General features: G+C 36.5%; 1 protein-coding gene across 23 annotated transcripts; it reads right to left on the reverse strand.

The window, feature by feature from the left end:
• Window positions 1-353: 353 nt before the first annotated feature.
• Window positions 354-9655, reverse strand: LOC100251485 (putative disease resistance RPP13-like protein 1). Of its 23 annotated transcripts, XM_059741492.1 has the most exons (7): window positions 5148-9655; window positions 4377-4555; window positions 3717-3770; window positions 1927-2543; window positions 1582-1678; window positions 904-1515; window positions 354-796 (listed from the first exon to the last, which is right to left on the reverse strand). In XM_059741492.1, exons 1-2 carry the CDS (start codon window positions 9347-9349, stop codon window positions 4543-4545), a joined length of 4215 nt encoding a protein of 1404 aa, XP_059597475.1. In that variant the 5' UTR covers window positions 9350-9655; the 3' UTR covers window positions 354-796; window positions 904-1515; window positions 1582-1678; window positions 1927-2543; window positions 3717-3770; window positions 4377-4542. The 23 variants fall into 23 exon arrangements, with proteins under 23 accessions (XP_059597475.1, XP_010659115.1, XP_010659106.1 ...); XM_010660813.3 differs by having other exon boundaries at window positions 1582-2543; XM_010660804.3 differs by adding an exon at window positions 3919-3993 and having other exon boundaries at window positions 1582-3770; window positions 4094-4555.
• Between the last annotated feature and the right edge of the window lie 813 nt (window positions 9656-10468).

Consider the following 10468-nt stretch of genomic DNA (forward strand, 5'->3'; position numbering starts at 1 on the left):
GGAATAAAGTAAATAATAAAATTTTATTTTAACTTTGAATATATCTTTTTAAATATGCTTATGTCATTTAATAAAATTAGAAATATTAATATATTTATATATTATCATGATGCTTTAACATGTCAATATTAAAGATAAAAAGATGAAATATCTTTACTTATTTAATATTATAATATTAAATAAAAAATTTAAGTTTAAATTATGTATATATATAACATTTATTTTTAATTTTAATAATATATAAATTATATTTATGACATTACTGTTTCATCAGTAATTTATATGCGAAAACAGAGGATTGACCTGTATTTTGCAAGTTAAAAAGTAAAATATAGAGAAGGAAGAAAGAAACAAGAAGAAAATAATAGTAGTACACCTTTATTAAACTTCAAATCCAAGTCAAAGGAGTAAGCCCACAAGTACAGCAAACATTAAGATAACAAGAAAGAGGAATGATATACACAGGCAGCATACATTCTTATTTCCCAAAGGAAATTTTTGTTGCATCATCACTTGTAAAGTCCAGAGTTTGTAGTTGTTGGCTGTGGGCGAATATTTACAAGCATACTGAGAATTCAAGGGCAGCATGCAATGTTCAACATGGACAAATTATTCAACTGTGAGCAAGATAAATTAAACAAGATATAGGCTTCAACACAACAGAGATAATCACATTTGAGCAGGCCATTTTTCTGGCTCGTTTGATTCAGCCATGCATGGGTTTTTGAGGAAGTTTGTCTTCAATCCACCTCTTCAATAGCTCTAGTGCAGCTCAGGGCTGACCAGCATCATGGACCTTTTTATTGTTACATATAAACCAAACCACCATGTTAGTACTAGCAATCATCTGCTTCCTTCCTAAGTGTACTGCTATGTGAGAAAGAGATGGTTTGAGAGAGAGACCTTGAGGAAGGTAAGACTGGTCTCTTCAAGTGTATACAGCAATGCCTTGGACACCTCTATACTTTCTGACATTTTTATTTTCCAGCTGATATCAAACACAAAAAGAAGAGTGAAATCTTGGATGAGTGATGCAGAATGCTAAACTTGTATAAGGGTCTATTTGGCAGCAGAAATGAGGATTCTTTTATTTATTTATTTATTTTTTCTGAGAAAAGAAGAAATGAAAATGGATTAAAAACATGATGAAAACATCAAACATTTCAAAATAAAAAAAATAAAAAAACATGTTGATAACTCAAAGTAACATATTCATGCTTGCCAATCTTCAATCTTATTGATCATTTTTACAATAGCAGAAAAGAAAGTCCTAATAAGCATTGACCACCTTCATCGTTCTTTTCTTCTTACCTGAGAGAAGAAATTCTGAAAATGAAGCACTAAATTTAAAAAATGAGGCATTAACTTTGAAAAACAGATAATCATGAATTGTTGAGGTCAAGAACATACTGACATGCAAATATGTAGCTTGAATTTTGGAAATTTTGGATTTCACCTGCATCTTCTTTTTATTCTTTCTTTCCTAAATGTAGAGAAGAAACTTCCATTCTTTATCTGAAAATGAACTCACTATTAGGGCAATGAAAACAGAAGCTGCACATTGTGAGTGGGCAGGCTTACCTTATTGAAAAGAGGAGAAGACATATTGTTGCTTTCATTTTAAGCAGCCCATATGATGAGTATCTAATGGCAGGAAATGGATGTGGGATGTCTTGATCTGAAATAAAGAAGAACAGCCCAGTTAAGCATGTCAAAAGAGTCTAGACACAGTTTTAGGTTTAGGTTTATTCTATTTATTAAGAACATAAAATCATAAGCAAATTCAATAGAACAGTAGAACTAACCATGCTTGTGTGGAACTGAGGCCAACAAGTTAAGAGAAAATGCCAATTAGTAAGAGCTGCTAAAGCCATATATTCATGAGAGGACAATCTGGAACTGGAGTTGAGTTGCAAATAGCCATACCTGAATGATTTTTTTTTTGCATGTAGAAAACATGGAATTCATCTTAGAACATTGTTATCAGTCCCTTATCTCAAGTCTTGGAAATGTTTCTGGAAGCCCTTTGGACTGGAGCTCATGGCACCCATAGACGGATATACTGTCAAGAGAAGGGAGGTTTTTGAAAGCCAGGGAGGCCATGGAATCCAGTTTACTAATCAAAAGTTTGCTCAGAGTTGTAGGAAAAAGACAGCCATCATCTGTAGAGAAGCCAGACCTGGACATAGGCTAGAAATATACAATGATGAAAGAGAAGCAAGTGGGCCTGTCCTGGTTAGCACACAATCTCTGATAGAAAGTGGTGCAGGGTTGCAGGCCAAACTGCAGAGTCCTCTGCTTCTCCTGGTTAGCACAAATTTCTAATTACAAATATTTAAGATTGTGAGGCAGCCCTTGTTCCTCCAAGGTTACAAGTCCATGGCACTGCCAGATCCCTATACATTCAACACCACCGAGGAGGCATTCCAATCAAAACCTGCTCTGCTACAAAGACGTCACTTCCCCACACCCTCTTAACACCGTTTTTTAAAATCGGAAATTTCTTGATTTTAAGCATTGAGAGTGTTGCAGGGAGCCCTTTCCTTCAGCAAACATGACCAGAGAATTTCAATGGCATCAAATGTAGAAACTAGCATTTCAATAGTATCAAAGTACAAACTTCGATTTCAATAATGTCAAAAGTAGAAAATTGTATCAAGTTCATAACAATTGTCTTTTATGAATGAGATGGACTCTGCTTCCATTTTTGTGATATATATGGAAATAAAATTCAACATGAGTTTATTCATATGTGAAAAGCTATCATTATGTAGGGATGTGCACTATCTTGGACTAATTTCTATATTTGGAAGTGTGGCCATCAACAGCCCTTCCTTGGCAAAAGGCACCCAAGCTTAGGTGACTCCTAGTACTCCAAGAGGAGTAAGGCTGTGGAGCTGCATGGATGGATTGAAATGACCCCAACCATGTAGATATTATTCACTCTAGGTCCTTTGGCCCCTTAACTTACTCTCAATAGAGGGACACCTCACTGGGGTTAAGGTTGGGGATCAACTTTGATATCATTTGTAACGTCCTACTTCCAGTCATATTGTTCGCTTTGGACCCAAGGAGCCTTTTTCAATTTAAAACATGTTACATTGTTAAGAGAAACTCATACATATATAGTGCAAACTGCCAAGAAGTTTTTCTCCTATCCAATGTGGGATATCTTATAGATTATATTTAGAGGAAGCATACACATACTCTGTAACAGTGGTGAAATTTTGAAGAGAGGAGAGTTTATGCATGCCCCACTTGGTCAGGGCTCGATATTCCTGCAGTCCATGATGCAAGGTGATACTAGGTTGAAGCAACAGCCCATTTGAACTAACCGAATCTATGACTTGAATTAAAATTTGCAAAAACCAAAAAACCACCTCTTTAGGTTCCTGGCCTTGCTAAAATCATATTTTGGATAAGAAGCAAGATGCCATTTCTGAACACTACAACCAACTTCCAAGAACCTTTGGAACCGGAGCAAGCAAATGATCTCAACATATTGTATTATAACCTTATCATTAATACACATCAAACACTGAATAAGACTATTTAACTATTGCCATTTTCTTAATCTAAGAAATACCATGCCAGTTTCAAATATTCATAAATGTAATGCACATTTATAAAGAACCATATTTAAGGCATTATATGTGCTTGTGTGCTTAAAAATGACAAACTCTATTGATAAACTTTAAAAAGAAAAGATGTCTTACCAGAGTCAGCCATGAAATAGCATTTCTGGGCCGAAGTTACCACAGTCAACAATACTGCAAAAGATGACAGAATTCCCAAGGCTCTTAATCTTGAAAATAATGTATCTTTGTAATGGAGGATTATGGACAAGAGCAACATGAAAAACAAAAAAATTAAGAAGAAATACCAAGCCATGATTGCAGCAAGAAATGAAGAATATACCAGCAAGTGAATAGGTAGCAGTTAGTGATTAGGAAGTTTTGCATCTAATAATATTCACCTTTTTCTTTTTCCTTCCTACATGTTGAGAAGAAATTTCAATCATTATCTAAAAGTGGAATTGATATTGGATCAATGAAATTGGAAGCCAGGCATCCTAAAGAAGCAGACATAATACCTATTTGTTTGCTTTCATTTCTTGACTAGGGAAAGAAGAATTATTAGGAAGAACGATCCATCATATTGCATGTAATAAGAATTGGAAACACATAAGAATAGACCAGTTTGGGGGCCATGATGCTATTAAAGGTGGAATAGAATGTCATTGAGGTTTCCTTCATATGAAACATATGAGTGATATACCAATTAGGCAGGGCCAGAGGCTGCTGTAAGCATGTGTTATTTATAGAAAGACAAAATTACATTAGAATTAATAGAAAAGTAGAAGTAACCATGCTCACCCAGAATTGAGGTAAAGAACAAAAAAGGGAATCACGAATTTAATAGAAAACCCCCAATCAATAACTGCAGCCAAGCCAAAATCACCTATCCATCAAGAGAATGGATCATGTCTCATCTCTCTCTCTCTCTTCTTGTTCACCCTGTGCACTACTTGCCATATCCTTATTAAGCCAGATCCCTGTGAATTTGCAATGAAAATTGGCAGTCCAATTAGCATATGGACAAAACAGGGAGAACTTCATACATTTATAGACATGAGCTCTTTTCAGATAGTTAGTACATAGTTGTCGCTTTATAATTACACTTCAAGCGGTTGAAGGAATAATGTTCAGAAAGAAATTGGAGTAAGAAACAATGTAAATATTTATAAAATTAGAAATGTTATACCATGAAGCTATTTGGAAAAGCAAACAACAATCCTCATTCTTTCATTCAACACCAGCTTTAGCCCCTTGCTGCCATGGTTAGCTTAAGATTCACTGACTACCAATGTATGTTTACTTTTTTCATCTTGTCCTAGAGAAGTTTAAGAATGAATATGATTCTTTTCCTTGGTTAAAAGAAATGTTTCAAGTTTCAAAATACATTTTTGCTTCCACAACTAAAAACTCCTAACATTTGAATGGAAATTCACATCTGGGTATCCATGGCTAAGTCCATTAAATATACTTCTAAGACAATAATATTAAAAATATGAAAATAAAAAACTTAAAAAAAAAGGGGGTGGGGGTGGGAAAGAAAAACAAAAAGAAGTGAAAACAAGGTTGTACCTGATTGAACAATGAAAGGATAGCGTTGAATGGCTTTCTGTTTCCATTCTGTTTCCACCACATGTAGAATACTTTACTCTGCCATCAATTTTGAATTTGGGGATGTCGGCAATGGAGGGAAATTTTGTTTCTTGAAGAAGAGGACAGCCAATGATTTCAAGACTTGCAAGTGCTATTGGCCTTAGCCTTAAGGAGTGGAGCTTAGGGCAGCACCCAATATATAGATGTTGAAGGGAGATGATGTTTTTGAGATCCAGGGAGGTCAGGGATTCCATATAGTTGATATGGAGGTTAGTGAGAGGTGTAGGAAAAAGGCACTTATCGTCCCAAAGGGAAGCCTTGCCTGGGAACATTTTCCAAATCTTCAATGTCGAAAGAGCGGTGAGGGTGTGGAGGCCCCACTCAGATACGGGAGTCTTCAGATTCTTGCAATTTATAATTGAAAGAAATTTTAGATTGGGGGCCAAACCCCCTTCTGGGAAGGACTCCAGTCCCGGAGAATCCTCCATGCTGAGAACCCGAAGAGATGTGAGGTTTTTCATTTGATGGGGCAAGCACTTGAGATTCTCACATCTCCAAATACGGAGCTCTCTGAGGTTGGGGGCGGAAAACCCTCTTTCTGGAAACCCCTCCAGACCTCCACAGTCTTCTATTTTGAGCTGCTTGACGCTGTGAAGGCATTCTGGTAGGATTTTCAGATTGGGATAACCCCTCAACTCTAAATACTCAAGAGCTGTATTATTGGGCCACATTTTCTCTGATACTGGCTCCAAGTTGGAGCAATGCCGAATCTCAAGCCGCTCAAGGGTGGGGGGTAACTCCCCTCTTGGGAAGAACTTGAGAGACTTGCAATCATGTATCCTCAGTATTTGAAGACAACAATCGTTGTTGCTGTGTATGGAATTGCGGTGCATCATTCCATCTGGTAGATACTTTAGCCGTATACAATCTGCAACCATCAGTTGCTTGAGGGTGGAGGGTAACCCACCATGTGGAAAGCAGATGAGAGATGGACAACACCTAATCTCCAAGGATTCAAGGGGACATGAGCTGTAGTTATGGGGCAGCGACCTCAGGCTCCTGCATTTCTGCAGCACAAGACGTCTCAGCATGGGCGGCAAACCCGTCTCTGGGAATGACTCCACTGCTAGGCATCCCATCATTTCCAGCTCTTCAAGACAAGTGAGATTCTGTAATCCATTTTGCAGGCTCTTCAGGTTGACGCAGTCGGCTATCTTCAACATTTTCAGATGGCTAGGCAGTCTTTGGTCATCCAATGATACAAGCCAGTCACAGCGGCCAATCACTGCGCTTTCAAGACCACTGCAAACCCACCTAGATGTCAGCTGATCACGACTATCTGCAACCACCCCACTTCTCAACACCATATCCTTGCATTCTTCTATATTTAGTTCACCCAGAGATGCAAATCTTGAGAATGGAACTGCCAGATTTCGACATTTAGAGATGTCAAGTTTCACCAAGGATGGCAGGCAATCAGGCAACTGTTTAACTAACTTTGAGCAGTTCCTTATGGTAAGCTCTCTAAGGCGTGGAAATAATTCTACTCCTTCAACCGCATCAGGAAAAAACCAGTCTTCCCATTTCGGCATATTCTCAAACTTTAGAAACTCCAGGGATGGAAAAGGCTGGACAACCCCTCCATAGAACTCCACATCTATGGTTCTAATTTCACTCATCCCCTTGATATGCAAGGTCTTGAGGAAGGATAATTTGCCAAGAGATGGTAATGAGGTGCATCTTTGGCAATTCTTTAGAATTAATTGTGTCATTGATGGGAATGAGGGGTCCCTTATCCAACCTAAAAATGTTGATCCACCATAATATGCCACTGTGAGCTTTTTCAAGTTTGTGGGTGGTCGTAGCCCTGCCAAAACATTCATCTCATTCATTTCATTTCGTGGTTTATCATAATCGCTGTCCCATTCCATCGTCAACTCTTCAATGTTGTGCTTTTCTTCTAACTTAGCATGCATCGCATCTTGACTATTCACCACATTATGCAACCCTGAAATGGAAAGCTTTCCTCGAAGATCCTGCAAGTTCTCCAATTCTCTTATTCTGGAATTATCATTTTTGCCCACAATATATTTAGATAATGTTTGCAAATTTGTTAGGTTGCTGATCTTGAAAGGCATCTCTTGTAGTTGACTTGTACCAGAAATATCAATATGTCGAAGGTTGATTAGGCCTCCAATCACAACAGGCAACTTAGTGAGTCTCCAACAATCAGATAATATCAATGTCTGTAGGTTATAAAGATGTCCTACTGAATTAGGTAACATTTTTATTGAAGAGTTAGACAAATTGAGATAGCGCAAATGTCTCAAATCACCAATCGAATGTGGTAGCTCTCCACTTATGTAATAGCCACTTAAAGATAATACTCGTAAACATTCAAATTGCTTTACAAGATTATTTATTACCTTACTTGGTATGAAGTGATATCTAGAAAATGCATTGAGTGGCAATGAGATTAGTGTTCTCAAACACTTCATCTTATGAAAGGCTTTGAATCTTTCAAGCATCTCATACTCTTGACGATTGAAAGATGAGTGACGAGCCTTCTTAAAAGTGGTGGATTGGTTATTATTCACTAATATACCCTCCAAATTAAAGCAGAATTCTCCCGCTACATATTGAGCTAGATCATTGATTAGGTCATGCATCACAAATCGTGATGAATCGTGATTAGATTGTTGAAAAAATGACCTTGACAATAAATCATAGAAGTATTTAGAACCCAAATCTTCTGGTCGGGTATTTTCCTTTGTTTGTTGAAAAAAACCCTCAGCCATCCATAATTGGATTAATTCATCTTTGTCGAATTCATAGCCTTTTGGAAATATCGAACAATAGGCAAAACACTTCTTCAAATGAGAAGGGAGATGATGATAGCTCAACTTGAGTGCAGGAAGAACTTGACTTTTGTCCTCAGGTAGATCCCATATCTTACTTGTTAAAATATTTTCCCATGCATCATGACTTACTTGGTTGCGCAACATGCCACCAAGGGCCTTTGCTGCCAAAGGCAAGCCCTTGCACCTTCTCACTATTTCCTCGCCAACTTCTTTCAAGTGTGAATGAGCATCGAAATTACTTTTCCCTAATGCTTGTTGAGTGAATACAGATAAACAATCTTTGTATGCTAACTCATGAAGACGATAAGCTCGGTAAGTTCGAGTGATTGATGCAACACCTTCATTACGGGTTGTGACAATAAGCTTACTACCCGGTTCCCCTGATCTCATTGGCATGCACAAAAAATCCCATGAATCAAAATTCTCATTCCATACATCGTCTAGGATAAGAAGAAATTTCTTCCCAGAAAGGCCCTCCCTTAATGTCATCTGAAGCAAATTAAGATCATTAACATCCTGAGTATTCGGAGAAACTGATTGTAGAATTGTTTTCGTGATCTTCAAGACATCAAAATCATCAGAAACATAGACCCAAACTCTCAAATCAAAATGAGCTTTTATTTCATCATCGTTGAATGCAAGTTGGGCGAGAGTAGTTTTGCCAATACCAGCCATACCGACAACAGGAATCACGCAGACTTCATCAGTACATGGATCATCCCTGAGTAACAAGTTGGCTATGGCTGCTTTATCTGTTTCCCTACCATAAACACGGGACTCATCCACTAAAGAAGTAGTGGGTAGTATTTCCCTTGTTTTGGTAGAACTCTCCCCAGCAATGTTCTCACGTAAATGGAGATCATTTTTTTGTGCAGAAATTTCTTGTAACCTGGCGGTGATCTTCTTGATTTTGGACCACATCTCCGCATTAAACTTAATAGCATTTGGAGTGAAACTAGTACAACAAGAAGGGATGAGGCTCCGTAACTTACTTGTGCTAGGTTGAGTGCCAGAAGGATGAGTTTCGGCCATCAAATTGCGTCGCAAAGCTTGAGTGACGAAGCCGTCCAAGATGTCCTCCACATCATAAGCCAAGTCTCCGAGCTCGTCAAGCCACATCTTCACCAGGGGGTCCGTCATCTGCTTCTCCTCTGCGTCATGGAGGACTGCATAGATCTTCATCAAAATTTTCTTCCACTTGTTAAGCTCAGAATGGACATGCCCTTCGCTAGCAAAATTCCAGAGTTCAGGGGGGTTGACCATGTCAATCAGTTTCTGGATGAAACCAGACAAAATAGCTTCCCCAACAAAATCAGCCATGATTCTTTGTTTGCAAGTAAAAAGGAATTATTAAAGAAACTCTCTGCAGCTCTGAATAATGGTTTGTAGGAAGCCAAGGGCTTTAAATGAAGTCTCTGCAACTCATATCGTTGAGTCAACAAAAAAATTCTGTAAGGTTCCATGAATGTGAATCCGAATTGGGAAAGTTAGGTTTTGGGTCGGTGATGTGGAAAATATATGATTTTGATAACCCAAAGCATAACTTTCCCAATCGAATTAACGCGCAGTATAAAGTTGCGGCGGTGAGGATCCACATGGTGTGGACAAAGTACTAGAACACATGGGGTTGTGTCCTGGAAAATATGAAACTTTACTTACATTGGTCGTGAATTTGGGCCCATGTATGTAACAAATTGGAAGACATAAAAATAAACTATAATAAAATAGAAAATGAAATCTAACTTTGAATAAATCAACCTATTAATAAAGTAATAAGATAATCTATAAGGCACTATATACAAAGTGTTTTATGTATAAAAAATGTATTCCTAATTCAAATATAAAAAATACCCTTCATGAATATATCGAAGTATTTTGTACTTCTTTCCTACAAAAAATATCTTCCAACAATATATTAAATAATTTATTTATATTTTTTATTAGGGGATATTCTTTATAAGGGGTTTTGTATTATTTTGTATCTTTAATATTTAATAAATTAATTTTTCATATATATTTTTTTATATTTTGCTCTTTATATTATCTTTTTATTTTCATGGTAGGATAGATTTTTTTATAAGGACATTCATATTAATAACTAAATAATTAGTTTTTTATATGAAATATTTTAATGTAATGAAAAAAATATTTATTTTTTCTCATATATATTTGGAACATTGGGAATATAATTGGTAATTACATTTTTTTGTTAGTTTTATTTATTTATTTATTTTTTGTCTTCTTTTTGTTTTAATTTTCATAAATATATATTTACTTTGTGATTTATGTGATTTTAAGGCTGTATTTTTATGAGTACTAGTATAAAAACATGTACATAGCCCGTGATAATAAAATATAATTTTTTTAACATTTTATAAAATATAACAAAAACATTTAAATAAAAAACTTATAAAGAAATTAATAATAAATTTATATTTA

The sequence above is a fragment of the Vitis vinifera genome, chromosome 13 (genome assembly GCF_030704535.1).
Source record: "Vitis vinifera cultivar Pinot Noir 40024 chromosome 13, ASM3070453v1".
Lineage (NCBI taxonomy): Eukaryota > Viridiplantae > Streptophyta > Magnoliopsida > Vitales > Vitaceae > Vitis > Vitis vinifera.

Coding starts and splice junctions, on each gene's coding strand:
- LOC100251485 (XM_059741492.1), bottom strand. CDS start 9,349: ATGGCTGATTTTGTTGGGGAAGCTATTTTGTCTGGTTTCATCCAGAAA.